This window comes from Dermacentor andersoni, chromosome 1 (assembly GCF_023375885.2).
Source record: "Dermacentor andersoni chromosome 1, qqDerAnde1_hic_scaffold, whole genome shotgun sequence".
Classification (NCBI taxonomy): domain Eukaryota; kingdom Metazoa; phylum Arthropoda; class Arachnida; order Ixodida; family Ixodidae; genus Dermacentor; species Dermacentor andersoni.
In genome coordinates this window covers 131,482,214-131,501,426 of record NC_092814.1, presented here as the reverse complement: position 1 = coordinate 131,501,426, position 19,213 = coordinate 131,482,214, and the positions used below count along the sequence as shown (strand labels likewise).

The following is a 19,213-nucleotide window of genomic DNA, read 5'->3' as shown; positions in this document are numbered from 1 at the left end:
TATCGCAATAAAGGAAGCTAGATATTTATGGCTTCAGGGCTGTATCTTTATCACTAATTAAATCTTACCTGGAATTTCGCATCAGGCAGTTCGTAACAGAACCAAATGTTCAGTCTAAATGCTATTAATGGCGGAGTTCCACGAGGGAGCATCCTTGGTCCTTTGCTTTTCAATATTTACATTAATGACACTGTTAACGTGGATACTGCGAAGTTTATAAATTATGCTGATGACACCACCATGTTATTCACTTTTACCTATATCAGCAAACTGGTTGATCACGTCAACGCTGTATTGTACTAGTTGCACGAGTGGGGAGTTCACTAAACTTACGCCATATAAACGCTAACAAAAATAAAGCTGTGCTGTTTAAACCAAAGAATCAGAGTGACATCGTTAGCGGTGACCTTATGAGTGGTAATGCACTTATTGAAGTTGTACCCTCCATTAAAAGCTTAGGATTTATTTTTCAACAGCACATGGCTTGGAATCAACACGTAGACATGGTTACTAATAAGCTTGCTCGTATGGTCGGAGTGGTAACAAGATTGCGTTCATTACTCTCGGTGCATATAAAATTATTGTTTCCTAATGCGCTTTTTCTTTCCCATATTAATAATTGCTTCTTCGTTTAGGAAAAAGCAACTGTGTCAAATCTTCAGAAACTTCAAGTGCACCACAAAAAAAGGCATGCGCGCTATTACAAACTCACCCTTTGATGCCCATACAGAACCACTGTTTACTAAACTTGGCGTGCAGAAAATTGACTCACTGTACAACCATACTTTATGGAAGCACCATAGGTTCGGAAAGCGCAAGAAGAACCCTTTCTTTGAGTAGCTGTCGAGCCTAACAAAAAACACTGCTAACTAGTCAACGCGTCATCATCAGACATGGCACATCTCTCACAAACGAGCTAACTACTGTTACAATACATACTGCCATCGCTTCTGAACTCACTGTGTCCTTCAAATGTACAAATACTTTCTTACTATTCACTAGTTTAGGACGTATTTGTTTCTTTTCAACATGTACTGGGATTTAATTCCGCTGTATTTATACTATGCAACATCCTTGTTCACTATGCGATTTTCCTTTCTTTGTACAAGCATTATAGCGAATATATTTTTATATTCCTAGAAATTGTATAGCGCGCCTGTGCTGAAGAAGGAAAATGTGTATGTATTTGTTATCCCTGGAATTTGTTGCTTCTGCCTTTTGTATTGTCCTTTTGCTCCGCCAAATCGAAGTTGTCGCTAGCATGTTGACACTTCGAACGAGCCCAGCGAACAAATCAGAACTGAAGGCGCCATTGGCCAGAACTTCAGATCAGGCTCACCTCCTCTGCCAGCAGCGCAGGCGAATACCAGCCAGGCTAGGAATACGGCGCAGCAGAGGCCATTGGCGATCGACACCAGGAGCGTTACCCACTCCTCAGTTGGGTTGCGGCCTCGACACCAGTCATACTTGATGAACAGGCACGTGAGCCCACAAGTTGCACACAGACACCACATGGAAAATTGTTTCAACTGTGAGAAAACAGAAAAAAAGAGCCCTGTATTAAATCTCGAACGTCGGAACGCAATGGCGAATATTGCCTGTCTTGTTCATTTACTTTGATGCGACTATTTCAAAGAGACGCTTCAAACCTACGCGAAAATAGTGTTCGTTCTGCAGAGCCTATACCTTTATTGCAACGAATAAAAAAAAAACTAGTTTCAAGCGCCCCTACAACACTGCGGGATAGGGTACGTGTCCGACGTAACGTTAGTCAAGCTGATAAAAGAAAAAGAAAACAGTAAGAACACGGTTCGAATTACCATTATAAGTTCTATGGCGCTCGGTCGTCAGATCTCCGACGAGCGAGCAGCGTAGGTCTTATAATCAGATCTTGCACCGTGTTTTTTTTTAAATATTTTCTGTTTAAACAGCTTCGCTAGCGTTAGCTGGGAGGCACAATATATGCGGCGGTAAGAGCATTAAAATTAAATTATGGGGTTTTACGTGCCAAAACCACTTTCTGATTATGAGGCACGCCGTAGTGGAGGACTCCGGAAATTTCGACCACCTGGGGTTCTTTAACGTGCACCTAAATCTAAGTACACGGGTGTTTTCGCATTTCGCCCCCATCGAAATGCGGCCGCCGTGGCCGGGATTCGATCCCGCGACCTCGTGCTCAGCAGCCTAATACCATAGCCACTAAACAACCACGGCGGGTGGTAAGAGCATGAGTCGCCCACCAAGCTTTTAGGAAGGACGAAAAGTTGCTGGTATTTCGTGCTGTTCAGATTAAACGATCAGGAACCAATTAAGGGCCGCATTCAAAAAGATTTTCGTTCGAAAGTGATATTACCCATTGGCTGGCCGCACCTTCTGTACTAATGTGTCCAGCGTCGTGAATGCCTGGAAATTTTTCTTCCGAAGAATTCTCGCGTAAGACGCTTTTTTTTTTTGTGTATTTACGGAAATACTAAGCTAAGCTGTTTGTAAAGGCAGCTGCTAGCCAATCGCGATCTTGGACGTATTAGCGAATTGATTGGCCAATGACAGAGAGCACTTACGAACGAAAAGCTCTGTGAAGCCACCCTTAGGTGTCGGAGTGGCAAAAATATGAATTCGCTTGTTTAGGGAAGTAATATCACATACTTCAAAAGTACAAAGATGGACGAACGAAAGAGCAGTAGTCTGCGTTTCGCGCGTATGAATGTTTGCTTATCCGTTGAATTTAAGCCATTACAGCGATAGAATTCTCGCCCTGTGCTGCCCAGCTGTAGTTGTCTGAGCCGTGAGGGGTACACTATCTGGAATGTGGGCAATCACCTTTGAAATCTTTACGTGCCGGTATCTCTGGACGAGCAAGCAAACCATGCAGCCTGCGAAATAGCACATTCCGTGGTGGAAAGGCCACACATAAACGTCGTAGTAGTAGCTGTTCGCTATGCTGAAAAAGAAGATAAATTAAGTATCAAGTGAATGCGAGGATCTCTGAAGCAACGATCGTCTACATGTCTCCATGCCTTTTTGACCACAGTAGAAATACTTTCTTATAAGTACCCTCGAATCGCTTAGTGTGGCAGTTTCTGACTGACGTAGTTAGGCCTCGCGATAAAAACAGCTCAACAGTAGGCGCCCGCCTTTTCCTTTCTAACGTAGAGCAGTATAGACACCCACAGGGTGCATTCAAATGGCGGTTGAAGCATCTCTCGGGTATCTGTGGAGCATTTGGTGTGGGCTGGGTAGCAACATATACGACTATATCTTGCTTCATAGCTAAAACCCAAGCAAGAAAACAAGACGGGACAAGAGAGGCAACTGCCCTCTTTTTTCTCTCCCGTCGTGTCTTGTTTTCGTGTTATGGGTTTAGCGATGAACATGCACGAACTAGCCTAGCAGTCCGTTTTATTAAGAAAATAATATGGTATCATACGTCGGTGGATTAAAAATTGAGGCTCCCGCTCACCTAATGTCGCTGATGATGGGCATCATAAAGGGTGGATACTTAGTTCCATGCAACTGCCATGCGGCTATGACCGAACATACGGCCCCCACTATGCCGAAGGCTGTGATTTTGCCCCAGTAGTACCTGAAAAATAATTCAGAGCGTTGGGATAAGGCAAGGTGACCAGTCACCTAGGGCTTTCTTGCAAAATCGGCAATGCAAAAACGTCTTCGTGAATTGTTTTTGTTCATTTTTCTTTTTTTTTCTCTGAAGATATATGGTTCACTGATTTACTAGCACACTCAAAGGGCTACATTAAACGCCAATATTTTCTCTTACTGCTTTAGTGACGTTAGATAAAATTTAGTGATAAACAATAAATGTTGGTGTTAAAGATGATAAAGCACCAGCTGCTGCTTTGCACGTGAACAAACTCGCCAGCGTGTGAACAAAGTGCATTGCATGCGAACACACTCGCGAGCATTTAGCAGCCTAGACATTCAGCCTAGTACAGTCACAGGCGTGCGAGCGTTTGACCAATACAGCGCCTGTCCCAATTCCAGGCTGCACGACCGTGCCAGAGGAAAATGTATTTATTTCTCTCCCGTCATTTTCTACAAACTTTAACTAAGGAATGTACACAGGAAACACATGTGCATGAACAATGTGCAATGCAGTTAAGACAGCGGCGGGTAAGAGTGCCTTTTCTAATAGCGGCAAAGGATGCCTATGTCTTCTAGAAATTTTCTTAGAGCAATACACGTATGTTTTTTCACTGCGCTTATTGACTACATGCCAAATAAGCTTTCAAGGCTGAAAGACATGCAATCAAACTGCGACAGTATGGGCAGTTTTGCTACTGGTGGGTGTTTAGTGCAGATATCTAGGTGGCTTGGTCTGCCACGACAGAGGCGTTCAAGAGGACGACATCTCGTGTCTCGATCATCCTGACCAAAAACATATATTGTCATGTTTCTGCGCTGCCAATTTTATATTTAACAGAAGTTTCTGGCAGTCGTATATATATATATATATATATATATATATATATATATATATATATATATATATATATATATGTGTCTCGCATAAGCGTCACCTGGGCGCAAGCAGTTAACAAATGCTTCTGGGCTTCTGCTTAAAGTAAGCAAAGGTTTATTTTAAAAAACGAATCAATGTATGAAAGATATCTGAACTCTTGAGTTATGCTCAAACCACGTACTTAACTTATCCGTTGGTTCTTATAGGACAGGGCACCTAAATAGTTTGATGTAGAAACAAAAAAGAAATTTTCTTCATTCGTTTGTTGCGCTGCGGCATCAGCCGATAGCCTTACCCGGAAATTTGCGGTGTCTCGGTATTTTCGCGAATTGCACTTGGCTGGTCATTGTGAGCTCTTTCAGCGAACACCTAGCATTCACCATGTTCTAGCATCGATTGCTAAGTGAGTGGAGAGCCGCTTGGCGCGGGCGTCGATACAAAAAGACAGTATCGAGAACATGACAAACTTTTACAGTTTACATATACACCGTCTATTGACAACTCTATCATATCAAAACTGCGCTGAAATTGACTGCAATAGCCGACATAGCGCCGCAGTTGACTGTAAGGGGACACACTGTGTCGGTAAGTTCATCATCAAGTGTGACAGACGATGAACGCAACAGGTACATGACTGGAACCGGGCAAAACAAAAAAAAGGAAAAAGAACGGACAAAGAAGAAGAAGAAGAAAAAGGCACTGCGCTAGCATTTCGAACTATTGTGTTCTTTGCTTGTCTCGTCTCGTCGCTCGTTTACTGCAGTCCACCTATGTCTTGATCGCTGTGTATTGTCACGGCTTACTGGAGACAAGAGCGGAGAGCGGTACTTAATCGAGAGAATTAGGGCAAGCGCTCAGTGCAGGCTTCGTCTTCTCTAGCGCCTCGCTTGCACACACGAGGTTGTCGTCTTCATCGTCAACGTGGTTGGGCACAGATGGCGTCGCGGCAATATATATAGTTGTCTCCTGGAATTTCTCCCCCTTTCGTAAATTTAATCTTCAACCGTACTAACTTAATAACACGAAATGTTGCTTTCAGTAGAAATTGCCAGTGGAGCGATCTCGCAGTGATAACCGTGTACATAGGCAGCTGTTGAATGCTAAACAACGACACGACTTCTTTACAGTACTTGTTGCTGGGCTAATTAGTTCATCTTAATCCCCGAAGTTAAGACGCAGCCAAGGGCGGGAAACAACTTTACGACAGGAAGATATTTACGCTCTTTCCTGTCTTAAAGCTTTTTTCTGCCCTTGGTTGCATCCTAACTTTGGGGAATACACATTTACTTATTTAATCATGCAAGCTATCACATCATATTACCGCACAACTCTGCCCGAGGAAGTTCAAGTACTCTAAGCTTTCTTTATTTAGCCAGTTTTAAAATGTAATGAAATCTTAGCGGGATAACGAAACTTTTGAAATTCACCTATCCTAATTATCCATGTTTAAATTACCCCGAGCTGAGAGAACGATCTGAAGACATTTTTGCTGCATCCCTGACGTAGCAAACGTAAGAAGCCAGTGAACGCGCAAAGAATATATTGGAACTAATATATAAAACTGAATTCCGCTTGCGACAAACTAAGTCAGAACCTTGCTTGCGCCCTAAGAAACCCTAACAATTCTTCATCATGGATATGTTGCATGCATAGCGCTTTATACTGTTCACCTTAAAAGCTTCTTCTGTTCTGCATAATCACCGCTCTTGCAATCCTATTACACTCTTATGCATATCATGCGCGCTATGCGTCTTTGCATTCTTATTATACGTGCATTTATGCGAAAGTAACTGTTCATTTTTTTATTTCTTCTTAATTTGCCTGCCTCCTACTCTACGAAATGTTGATGTGCTTCAGTCAGCCATAAGCGTGTTCGAATTGCATAAGTCCGTGAGGGGAATCTATGGGCTCAGTTGAATTGCTGAACTAAGTTACTCGTATACAGCACGTTTTGACCGAATGAAGCATTGCTCTGACCGGTCGATTTGGTGCCTTCGAGTCCCTTTTGCAACCTGACAAGCTTTGCCTGCTAAATGCCTGCATTCCTAAAAAAGGTGGTTGTTCCTCCTTCATCAGCCTTAAGGGCGTGAAATCTCAATCCATTCAGCACTCATTGCGCGTCTAAACGCTTCTCTCTCAATGGCTGCGGAAGGGCTACCATGATAAGGGCTAAATTACGAGACATAACATCCACAATAAATTATGAAGACTCATTTCTTTCCTAAAATAATGTAATTGCAACCTTTGTGGAAGATACTTACCGTTTAAGAATCAACACCAACGGCATTCCGACCATGAAGAGTTGGAAGTCTGCTGATATGAACCATAGCAAGCCTAGAAATTCCTAGAAAATGAAAAGACAGTTCGGCTACGATATATATATATATATATATATATGAGAACTTACCGGCAGTGCAAATAAAATACACGAAATTCAAATTATTGATATCACAATGTTGAATTTGTTCCTAATTTGACAGCTGTGCTGCTTTTCTGGGAAAGGTTTACGCCCAAAAACAGTAGGAATGTTGCACATTGGGCCCTATAATGTAAAACTATTCCAATCTGTTTTTATTCCAATCTCCTAGCCTCAAATTTACGTAACCGCCGACGCAATCATTGGGTCGTAACTAGCAGTGTTTAAAAACCCAATTAAACATGCTTCTCGTTTATAGGATGTCACTTTCTTTTGCATTCAAAGCGAATAGCACTGCTTAATTCACAGGTTTTTCTTATCTAATTGGCTGAGAAGAGGCGAGGAGCATGCTTACGTGGAGATAGTTTCTGTGGGGCCGAACAAGCCCAGGAAATGTAGATAACCGTATGAGGAGGGTGGTGCTGGCGATTGCGATTGGGCCGCTTCCCCTTACTTAGCTTCCGACGGCTGCTCAAAAATCGCGGCGGTGTGCAACGGAAGGTGAAAAATGCCGCGAAAACGAATCCTCAGCAAAATAGAGTCGGCAGAGGAATGCTTATTGCGCGCCGAAAGGTCTCGATAACGTTATACTGCCACACAAGCTCTTTGATTATGCGCAAATAAATCCATGCTCCACGGCAGCTCCGAGCAGCCAGTGCCCCAGCGACCGACAGGCAGCCATATTCTATTCCTCTCGGAATGGGTAGTCTCCGGCTGCTCAGAAAATGTTTCGCTTTTGTTTGGCATATTCATGCGTCTTTAACACGTACAGGTCACTTTGACGCGCTGAGATTTTGCGGATTTGTGACGTCATGTGAAACGCAGGCAAAGTGGGCGCAATTCTTGAAAAATTTTGACAAGTAGCAATTGATCAAACGACACGTTTTTTCGCTAATGGCGAAAAAGGCGTCTAATGAGAAATAATTACTTTTCTTTCGTTCAGTCTAATCACGCATAATCAGCGTGCATATATCATCTCAGATGGGGTGTTTTCGCGGTTTTCGCGACGCAGCGTGCCAGACACATGCAGAGGGTGGGGACTCGAAAATGCTTTGACCAATTGTGGAGGGCTGATTTCAGAATTGGAACAGAAAAGTTTGGAATAGCTTTACCTTATAGCACCCATTTTGTGGCCAATAATTCCTACAAAGCGACTGAAAATGTTTATTATGCTGATGAGAGCCAGATGGGAGGTGGGGGGGTGGGGGGGCATCGTTTATAGGTCTCGACGTGCTGCAATGAAGGGAATTCCCACAACACGAGCAGTGTGTGGAGGCGCTCGGCTAATGCGCACCAAGTTTCAAGAACTGCGGAGGCCTTTCAGCCAGTTGTATATTGTTAGCAGCCACTTCTGGCCACATGTGTCGCTAGCTCAAAGGCGGGGCCTACATTTCTGTGGTTCCTGAAGTCGAATAACCCTAGTGACTGCTTGTGCACTTCATGTGCCGATCCGGACGCAAGCCAATTGTTGTCAGCTCTCCTGCCTTTCTCTCTTTCCATCCTTTAAGCCGGTTTCCATTGAGTAGAGTCGCAAACCGGGCATACGCCAAGTTGTTCTCTTTCTCTCTTTCACTTCCTCTTACGAGCTGCAGCCGCAACTTCGCGCGTATCACCTAATTCTTTATTTCATCATCATCATCGTCACCCTAGTTTCTTTAACTCCACTGCAGGACGAATGCCTCTTTCTGCGATCTCCAATTACCGCTGTCTTGCGCTAGATGATTTCCAACTTGCGCCTATAAATTTCCTAATTTCATCACCCCACCTAGTTTTATGCCGTCCTCGACTGCACCACTTTTTTTACCTTAAAAACCACGCCTGGAGACGTCAGGCGACAGCGCTCATTTTCTTTGCAGTCCCTCCCTTCACAGCCAGCCGCCACCGACAACGACCGCACGTGACGTCACTCTACTGACCCGTTAAAACTAACCTGCCGAGTATGACGAGGCCGCCTTTGACGAAGATACCTCCTCCTATCGAAACGTTGGCCAGCCTTTCTGAGGCACCTTATCCCTGTTTATAACCTTTACAGCACATTTGGCACCCATTCTCTAACTGAAATGACTCATCGATTATCTACCCTGCGCACTACATGGCTTGCCCAGTTTCATTTTTGTTCTCTTCATGTCAACTAATATCGGCTATCCCTGCTTGCTCTGTTATCCACGCCACTCTATTCCTTGTCTCTTAGCGTTACCCCTACCATTTTCGTTTCATCACTCTTTGCGTAGTCACTAACTTGTTCTAGAGCTTCTTTGTTAACCTCAAAACCAGGAGGTTTTATTTAGTGATTCGTAATTACCGATATCTATGACTAATGCCCCTCTGGCACGCGACAATGCAAAACAATACATTTTTTTTCTGTGTGCTATGTACCAGAGAAACTTCGGCTGTATTCTTTCAGCACCTGGGTACAGAAAGGCGCGCCGTGCTTCGCTATGACTCTAAAAGATACTGAATTCTTATGACAGGACAGCCACGTCGCAGCTGCACTATGGACCCTTAGACGTAACCGGGGCTTAGCCAAGGTATCGACGCTCTCCACAATGTCACTGGCCCTATAAATGCAACACCGCTTTGACTATATTTACCCTGTTTTGTAGTTATGCTTAGTTTAACGTACGAATACTTTGGTGTTTCCGGTGTAATACTGGCAGAAAAAAAAAAATGCCAAGGAAAGGCGAAGGCGGATGCTGCAGTGGCAGGACGAATAGTGCGATTTTTACTGCTCTATCCTTTTTGTTTCCTTTTTGTTTCTTTTTTGTTGAAATGAAAATGTTGAAGGAGATTTAGCCGCACTACAGTCGTGCCGACCACTCCTTTTTGCTTAATGGTATACAGAGGCTGTGAAGGTCTAAGCAATCAAAAGAAACAAAAAAAAACAAAAAAAAATAAGAATTCGCACTCATACAGTACGCATGAGGATGATAGGTTATAAGAGCTGGCTTGATATCAATGCGTGCCCGCAATGCGCGCATGAAAATTAGCAAAAGATAATTGATTAAATCAGCGTAGTATGTGTTAATTCGGTCCGAAATGCGCATCTCAAGATCACAACATAAATAAGCATGCATACTGAAATAACTCCCCAACTTTCATAACATTACACTGTATTCCACCAAAGGCTCATACAATACTAGGCACTAAGGCACATGCCTTGAAGTCAGGGGAACACCGCATTTTTTTCGTGAGTACAAACGACGTAAAAATGGACTTAGCTTTATTCTTTCTTTGTTTTTAAAAAAAGTACTATGATAAAGTAAAAGTAAACGAGTGAGGTCTAGGACCTCGTCTGGGACACCGCCTTATAATTGACAACATTGTGCACGCGTTTGCTGCTGAAATGCTCCTACCTGTCGTGTACGGTCGCCGGCATTTCGAACTTGCAGCAAAATTCGCCACCACTCCCTACTGAACTCATCATAAATTTTCTCCATCAATGGCTTTAGGTTAGGACCGGATGCAACCACTGGTCCCAGGTGGCAGCACATGATGACAAAAAACACTGGGGTGGTAGTTCTGGAATATAGGTCCGTCAGAGTCACCATACAGCCATCCTATGCTAATGCGCAGCTCACAGTAAAATTCACTCATTGGGCACTAACAAAAAAGAGGAAGAAGGGGGAAGTGTTTACCTTAAATGTCGGCGGATTATTGCTGCTAACCAGATGTAGAACCGGTTTATGTTCGTCCTAGATAATTTGTCGATGTTGTAGACCATTAGGAATCCACTGTAAAGAAAAATAAAAGGTTCCTGAAACGCCAGTGTTGCATATTCAGACAACGGTTACATTAAGAAATGATGTTGCGGGGTAAAGTTAGCCGCCATGTATATAACTTTGCAGTGACGGGGGAAAAGCGAGGGTAAAGCGGAGAAAGCGAATAAGAAAACATAGCTACATTCAGAAGAGAGTTGTGGACAGAGATACGTAATGTAATAAACTTTTCCCATTGTGGCATTAGAGTGTTTTAGTTGAGCGTGTTTACGCTCCGCTAAGCAGCTAAGCGGAGCGGAAGCGCGAATGCGCATGCGCCGTCCGCCTAGCCGTAAGCGGGCTAGCGGAGCGAGGAACACGGCCCGCTTAGAAGCTGCCTGAGCGGAGCGTGCCGCGCAGCGCTTTGGCTAGCGTTGGCGTCGGAAAGGATTGGACTGGATGCAAAAAGCAAGCGCGCTGGCTATCACGTGGCGTTCCCCAAGACGGCGCTTTATTTTCTATTGGATAAAATGGACCGGTAACGCATTACAAGCGCACGTCTAGATACTTCATGGAGAAATAAGTTATATACATACATATATACGTTTTACTGTATAAGGGTGATCAATAGGTGTATTTATTTTCTTTCATTACCCTGAATTTGGCCAGGGGGCGCTGCAACTACGAAATGTCTAAAGCCCCTTAAGCTTTGTAAAGTAGTGCATGCCACGCTTCGAGCATGCCGCCTCCTCCTCGCGCGCTCTGGCCGAGGCCGACGCCGTGTCGCTATTGGCCTAATAGCAGCACGTGGGCCTTTGCGCCGTGCATCAGCGCCATTTTTGCTCGAGAAGCGTCTACAGAGTGGCGAGGAGCGCATGCTCGCGCCGTTGCTACGCTCGAGCAGTGTAGGCAGCGCCACGGTCGAGGAGGGAGCGTGAAAGAAAGGAGAAACAAGGAGGAGTGAAGGCGGAGAAGGAGAGTGTCGCTACATTACGAAGTTTAAGGGGCTTTGGAAAGGTCCGCTCCGCTATGCTAAACGTATAACTAAAACGTGAAAATCGCCCGCCGCTCCGCTGTGGCTTAGCGGGGCAGCTCGGAGCGGAGCGTACCGTAAAGACGCTTAACTAAAACACTCTATTATAGGGACGTGCTGCTTCCCTCTGAGGGGAGGAAGAAGACTACAAAGCTGCTGCAGCCTGTGTAAGTAGCTCTGCCTGCACTTATTGCTATTTTCTGGTCATCTAACTGGTCGGAACTGTTCAAGACGTCGGACGACTCGAAAAGATACCTTCAGTACCGGAGACCGAGGGGTGCTGCGCCACCCGTCGCCTCACAAGGTTCTAGAAGGACCCAAGCTTGCACCGACGAATACTCCGCCATGACCTCTCAAGGGGTGACACCGGATGAAACACGCCAGCTTGATTGTACAAGCCTGCCTGACTACAAACGACAATACACAGGGGTATCTGAGGGCGAGTCATCAATCATCGGGGACCACGACGAGGCGAACCTTTCAGACGTAGATAGGGGCGACGTTGGCAACCGAATCGTGCGCCATCGTAAAGACAGGACGGTGGACATTCTTTTGGTAATCACTGCACGTCAGAAAGAGCTGATTTGAAAATTATAACAGCGCTTACACATGCAACCACAAAGGAATAAAGACGGGACGCAGTGTTTTTGCCCCGTCCGTGTTCCTTTGTGGTTGCATGTGTTAGCACTGTTATAATTTTCAAATCAAGTATGCACCAACTCGCCCAGAAAGAAGTTTTAATCAGAAAGACCTGATTTAAGGCAAGTAAACCCTATTATACTATATTCTGAGACTGAAACGATTCTCGGTGGAGCCCCAGTCAAGAGCCATTTCACAACGCAGCGAGCATTGCTCTTGGATGTAGAGACAAAAGGACAAGCTAACGTCGTTTTAGAGACCAAGAGTATCGGTGGCATGCCCATGCCTTCTCGTGTTGCACACAGTTACATGAAAAACTCGTGCGTGCATTGTTAGGGGAGTCCCAAAATGGTACTCGTATGAAGAGCTGCTCTCCTATCTGAGACCTCAGGGAGTATTTCATGGGAGAAGAATCATCCGTCGGGTTCAACCCTCGTCATCTGAATGGAAGTCAAGGCGCCCTGACTCTGTCGTTCACACATTTGCTCCAAATTCTGAGCGCCCGGAGAAGATTAACCTCGGTTTTACGAGACACGAGCTTGTCGACTACGTGGAGACACCACCACACTGTTTTAAGCGCCAATGCTTCGGACATGTAGCTAAGTACTGTCGTGGGGAGCAGAGATAGAAGCGCTGTGGGCAACCTCATGATTTTAAGACGTGTGCAAGTAAGGCAATTTTGTGGGTGCGAACTGCCGCGGCAATCACCCAGCTAGCGACGGCCGATGCCCTGCAAGGACAGCCTGCTCAGCGAAGAAATAAGATGTCTGTCTTGGGTCCAAAGAATTCAACCGCACCATTGAACAAGAAGAAGACGTCCAGCGCGCCACAACTAAGTGGTTTGGAAGCCGATTACGCATCTAATTTCTCGCGTCTCACACCGTCAAAAGAAGTTATCGAGCCAACGCAACTAGTCAACGCCGCTGGAGAACATGTTCCAAAAGAGTCCCAAAAGCGCACCTATGCAGCCGCAGTGAACCGACCTCAAGTACCAGTTGGAAGCACTCAGCAGAAAAACTTCCAACACGTGATACGCGCTTTGTTCACGGAACTACGCTAACATGTCACGAAAATGCCTGCGAGTTCAACGAAGGATATGCAAGAAGCAGTGCTGGCTCTTGAGTCAGTAATACTCTGCTCTACTTCCGCATACCCTGAGTAGCATAATGGCAATTTCTCGCCCAGCTGGCCCATTCTGCCGTTCAAAAGTGTCCTTAATAATGTAATGGAACTGCGGTGGTATTCTACAGCGTCGGTGCAAATTTAGTCTTTTCCTTCGAGACATGCCTATACCAATGCTAGCCCTTTCAGAGGCTGGTCTCCCAAATGGAAGGACGATGCCAGGCTACATCAGACATTACATTGCGAGTATACCTTCACTTGCAAACGGAAGTGCAATGATATACATCAGGTGCTAAATACCTCACATCACCTTACCAGTGCAAGACCTTTGCTGTACCTCCTGCTGCAAGACCTTTGCTGTACCATGGAGGCGTTTCTAAAGAATCTTTGCATTCGTTGTCCCTCGCCCAGAATAATCTGTGGAGTCTTTAACGTACCTCATTCTCTTTGGGGAGAAAATATTATAGATTTTCGAGGCAAGGAAATTCCCGCACCAGAGGGATGTTGCAGACTTATGTGTGACGAACGATGGCAAACCGACTTCCTTCAGGCTACCAGGTTCATGGAGTGCCATAGACCTCGTGTTCCATTCTACATACCTTTTGGTATCATCAACAATGGCCGCAGACAGGATGGGCAGCGACCATTTCCCAATCTTCACCATCATCACTGGATTTCAGACTGCTGGTCGACAATTCTGCACTGTGACTAGCTGGGATACATACAGAGAAACGTTGGATGAATCCCCTGGTGAGCTGTTCGTACATATGTTGCGGAGAGAGTGGTTACTACAGTGTTGAAACTTCCCGGTGATTTCCCTACTCCTGACTTGAAACTAAGGAATCTCTGCGCAGCACGTAGGAAAGCAGAGCGGAAACTGTTGAGAAAGAAGAGAAATCCCTCTCCGAAAACTGAAGGATAAACGCTGTCATCCGTCGTCACACAAAAAGGTTAAGAGTTCAATGGGCTGCTTTCTGTGAGAGCTTGTCGGCATTTACTCCCATCACCAGGATATGGGGAGTACTCAGCTATCCGGAAAGATTCGTCCACACAAGTCATTCGAAGCACTTGCTTTAAAGCAAGAAAAATATTTACGAACCCTTGCAGAAGATTTTGCAGATGTAAACACATCTGGCAAATCAGCAGGAATTCCGAACCCTCTGTCATCTCAATCATTCCATGCGATGGATACACCATTCACCTTTCGTGAGTTGGATTTGGCGCTTAGCAGAATAAAAAGACGGTGTGCTGTAGGTTCCGATTTGATCAGCAATCAAATGCTGACACTTCTACCATACGAGCGAAGGCGAGCCCTTCTGGACATATTTAATCCCGTCTGGAGAACAGGAGAGATCCCCGAAACATGGAAGGACAGCATGGGTGGTGCCAGTGCTCAAGTCTGGAAAGGATCCTGCGAACCTTGCCTCATGTCGGCCAGTATCGCTAACATCATGCGTGTCAAAGTTGATGGAAAGACTAATATATACGAGGTTAACTTGGTATCTTGAGTAAGGAAATAGACTGCCATTGTGTATGACCGTATTTCGCCCACGGTTGAGTGCTCAGGACAGTGCTTGGATTTACTAAGCCACATCGAGCACCTTCGCGTCGACGGCCTTTCAACACTCGCCATATTTATGGACGTTGCCAGAGCATATGTCTGTGTGCTTCACACTAGCATCATCAACGGACTCCAAGCCCTGGGTGTCTCTGGAAATACTCTTCGATTCGTCCATGAATTTCTTAGAGAGCGACATGCTCAGGTTAAGCTCGGAAATATAATGAGTGAAAAACGACGCATTTCCCTCGGCGTCCTACAAGGAAGTGTCCTATCTCCCTTGCTTTTAACGTTGCCATGGCCACCCTTCCAGACGCACTGAAGGTAGGCTGTACGGCTGGTAAAATGTCCATCTACGCAGATGACATCTGCATTTGGATCTCGGGGTACCAGCGCAAACGTTCGGCCCGGATAACCCAGGGCGCAATCTCAGTCATCGATCGTGATTTATCGACGCTTGGCCTATCTTTATCAGCGGAAAAATCTGCCTTCATGCTTTTCCCGGGAGTGAGACGCAAGTTGTCTCACCTGTCGCTGAATATTAGAGGCCATAAAGTTCGCTTGAACTACTTCAACTACGCTTGAACTTGCCCAGGAATTGAACTACTGTTCAATTCCTGGGCATCAACATCGACAGCAAGTTACTATGGCGACGCGCAGTTGAAAATGTTGTGTCTGCATCAGTGCAAAGAGTCAACGCACTTCGTCGCATGGCAGGTGTACGTTAGGGAAACAATGCTATGTCTATGCTTAAATTGAACGCTGTACTGATAACAAGCCGCATTCTTTTCATCTGCCGCTGATATCACCATCACCGAGCCAGTTCGAGCGCTTGGAGGAAGTGCACGGAAATAGACTTCGCTTGGCGATGGGAGTTCCTCAGGCGGCTTCAAACAAGAAACTTAATAATGAAGCGGAGTTTGTTCCACTCCACATTTTGGCATCTCAGGCATTGCTGATGCAGCTTTCAAGGCTGGGCGAGTCCCCCGCAGGCGCGGCGCTTCTCCGGCGGCTAAGAGCAAGAACTCGCTCCCATTTCCATGCGGCACTGAACACCTTTCGATTTATAGGATTGCAGCGGCCTAAACGGACTCGCCTCGACCCGCCATGGTCTTTATCGGACGTTACGTGCAGCCTCAGTGTACCCCACCTGCCGGCGAAACACACCATTTCAACTGGCGAAGCAAAATTTATTGTGCTAGACCACTTGAGCACAGCGTTTAAACGCCACCTTCAAGTGTACACAGATGGGTCAGTGTGTGCACAGAGACAGCTGCGCGCGGCATTCTGCACATCCTCCCTTAATGTGTCTTGGTCTGGCCGCCTGGATCGCGTAGTGTCGTCTACAACAATAGAAAGTGCCGCCATCACCGTGACCTTGCGAAAACTACGCACTTATTCCGCACGTGACGTCGTGGTGCTGATGGACTCAAAATCACCGTTACAACGATTGCACCATGGGCTACCTCGAGACAAGTTTACAAGGCAATCTCTGGCACTGATCAGAGTTTTAATGAACAAGGGATTTAACGTAAAATTTCAATGGATCCCATCTCACGTAGGAATTGAAGGAAATGAAAAAGCTGACGCTCTTGCACGCCGGGCACTGACGTGTCCCAAAAGTAAGAGCAAGAGCGCCAAAGATTTTTCAGAACCCTAAGAATTCAATCCGCATTCACTTTAGGGTGATACACCAGACTCTATACCCAGCCTGTGTGACCCAGACTTACTCGGGAAGAAGCAACGCTGTCATACCGCATCCGAACCGACTCCGCGTACACCCCGGCTTGGTTATTCAAGACTGGACGATGCGCTTCCCCGTTCTGTGCCCTCTGTGATGAGAGCGCCGACATCGAACATTTTAGTTGGATATGCCCGCAGTTCGACACAAAAAGGAAAGCGATGGTCGACAACCTGCAAAAGAATGGTCTTTCGCACAGGACCTTTGAAGACGTTGTTTTCCCCGGAGGGCGTGCGGCAATCAGGAAGAGTGCACAACGACTGATGCTTGCCTTCATGCGAGACACGGGGTTCTTCGACACCTGATGTCGTACACGGTGACACTCACAGGAGGCTCAGGCAGAACAATTGCCGGCTATGTAGGCCAGGATGGTAAGAACTCGAATTAGCCTAGACCTGAGGAGGGAACGGAAGAAACTGGTACATAAGAAGCCGATTAATGAGTTAGCGGTAAGAGGGAAAATAGAGGAATTCCAGATCAAGCAACAGAACAGGTATTCGGCTTTAACTCAGGAAGAGGACCTTAGTGTTGAAGCAATGAACAACAATCTTGTGGGCATCATTAAGGAGTGTGCAATGGAAGTCGGTGGTAACTCCATTAGGCAGGATACCAGCAAACTATCGCAGGAGACGAAAGATCTGATCAAGAAGCGCCAATGTATGAAAGCCTCTAACCCTACAGCTAGAATAGAACTGGCAGAACTTTCGAAGTTAATCAACAAACGTAAGACAGCTGACATAAGGAAGTATATTATGGATAGAATTGAACATGCTCTCAGGAACGGAGGAAGCCTAAAAACAGTGAAGAAGAAACTAGGAATTGGCAAGAATCAGATGTATGCGTTAAGAGACAAAGCCGGCAATATCATTACTAATATGGATGAGATAGTTCAAGTGGCTGAGGAGTTCTATAGAGATTTATACAGTACCAGTGGCACCCACGACGATAATGGAAGAGAAAATAGTCTAGAGGAATTCGAGATCCCAAAGGTAAAGCCTGGAAGAAGTAAAGAAAGCCTTGAGAGATATGCAAAGGGGGAAGGCAGCTGGGGAGGATCAGGTAACAGCAGATTTGTTGAAGGATGGTGGGCAGATTGTTCTAGAGAAACTGGCCACCCTGTATACGCAATGCCTCATGACCTCGAGCGTACCGGAATCTTGGAAGAACGCTAACATAATCCTAATTCATAAGAAAGGAGACGCCAAAGATTTGAAAAATTATAGACCGATCAGCTTACTGTCCGTTGCCTACAAACTTAATACTAAGGTAATCGCAAATAGAATCAGGAACACCTTAGACTTCTGTCAAGCAAAGGACCAGGCAGGATTCCGTAAAGGCTACTCAACAATAGACCATATTCACACTATCAATCAAGTGATAGAAAAATGTGCGGAATATAACCAACCTTTATATATAGCTTTCATTGATTACGAGAAAGCGTTTGATTCGGTCGAAACCTCAGCAGTCATGGAGGCACTACGGAATCAGGGTGTAGACGAGTCATATGTAAAAATACTGAAAGATATCTATAGCGGCTCCACAGCCACCGTAGTCCTCCATAAAGAAAGCAACAAAATCTCAATAAACAATGGCGTCAGGCAGGGAGAGACGATCTCTCCAATGCTATTCACAGCGTGTTTACATGTGTTATTCAGAGACCTGGAGTGGGAAGAATTGGGGATAAGAGTTCATGGAGAATACCTTAGTAACTTGCGATTCGCTGATGATATTGCCTTGCTTAGTAACTCAGGGGACCAATTGCAATGCATGCTCACTGACCTGGAGAGGCAAAGCAGAAGAGTGGGTCTAAAAATTAATCTGCAGAAAACTAAAGTAATTTTAACAGTCTCGGAAGAGAACAGCAATTCACAATAGGCAGCGAGACACTGGAAGTCGTAAGGGAATACACCTACTTAGGGCAGGTAGTGACGGCGGATCCGGATCATGAGACGGAAATAATCAGAAGAATAAGAATGGGCTGGGGTGCGTTTGGCAGGCATTCTCAGATCATGAACAGCAGGTTGCCATTATCCCTCAAGGGAAAAGTATATAATAGCTGTGTCTTACCAGTACTCACCTATGGGGCAGAAACCTGGAGGCTTACGAAAAGAGTTCTACTCAAATTGAGGACGACGCAACGAGCTATGGAAAGAAGAATGATAGGTGTAACGTTAAGGGATAAGAAAAGAGCAGATTGGGTGAGGGAACAAACGCGAGTTAATGACATCTTAGTTGAAATCAGAAAAAGAAATGGGCATGGGCAGGACATGTAATGAGGAGGGAAGATAACCGATGGTCATTAAAGGTTACGAACTGGATCCCAAGGGAAGGGAAGCATAGCAGGGGGCGGCAGAAAGTTAGGTGGGCAGATGAGATTAAGAAGTTTGCAGGGACGGCATGGCCACAATTAGTACATGACCTGGGTTGTTGGAGAAGTATGGGAGAGGCCTTTGCCCTGCAATGGGCGTAACCAGGCTGATGATGATGATGATGATGATGATGATGATGATGATGATGTAGGCCAGGCTA

The 19,213-nt window shown here is 45.4% G+C and overlaps 1 protein-coding gene across 1 annotated transcript in view; it reads right to left on the bottom strand.

Moving 5' to 3' along the window:
- LOC126545878 (nose resistant to fluoxetine protein 6-like) overlaps positions 1-19,213 on the bottom strand; it is a 46,762-nt gene that overhangs the window by 8,672 nt on the left and 18,877 nt on the right. The window contains exons 8-13 of the mRNA XM_050193906.2: positions 10,532-10,627; positions 10,250-10,415; positions 6,742-6,824; positions 3,461-3,583; positions 2,821-2,941; positions 1,340-1,529 (exon numbers count right to left, since the gene is read on the bottom strand). Of these exons, the coding sequence (XP_050049863.1) occupies positions 1,340-1,529; positions 2,821-2,941; positions 3,461-3,583; positions 6,742-6,824; positions 10,250-10,415; positions 10,532-10,627 (779 nt within the window). The remainder of the gene's footprint in view (positions 1-1,339; positions 1,530-2,820; positions 2,942-3,460; positions 3,584-6,741; positions 6,825-10,249; positions 10,416-10,531; positions 10,628-19,213) is intronic.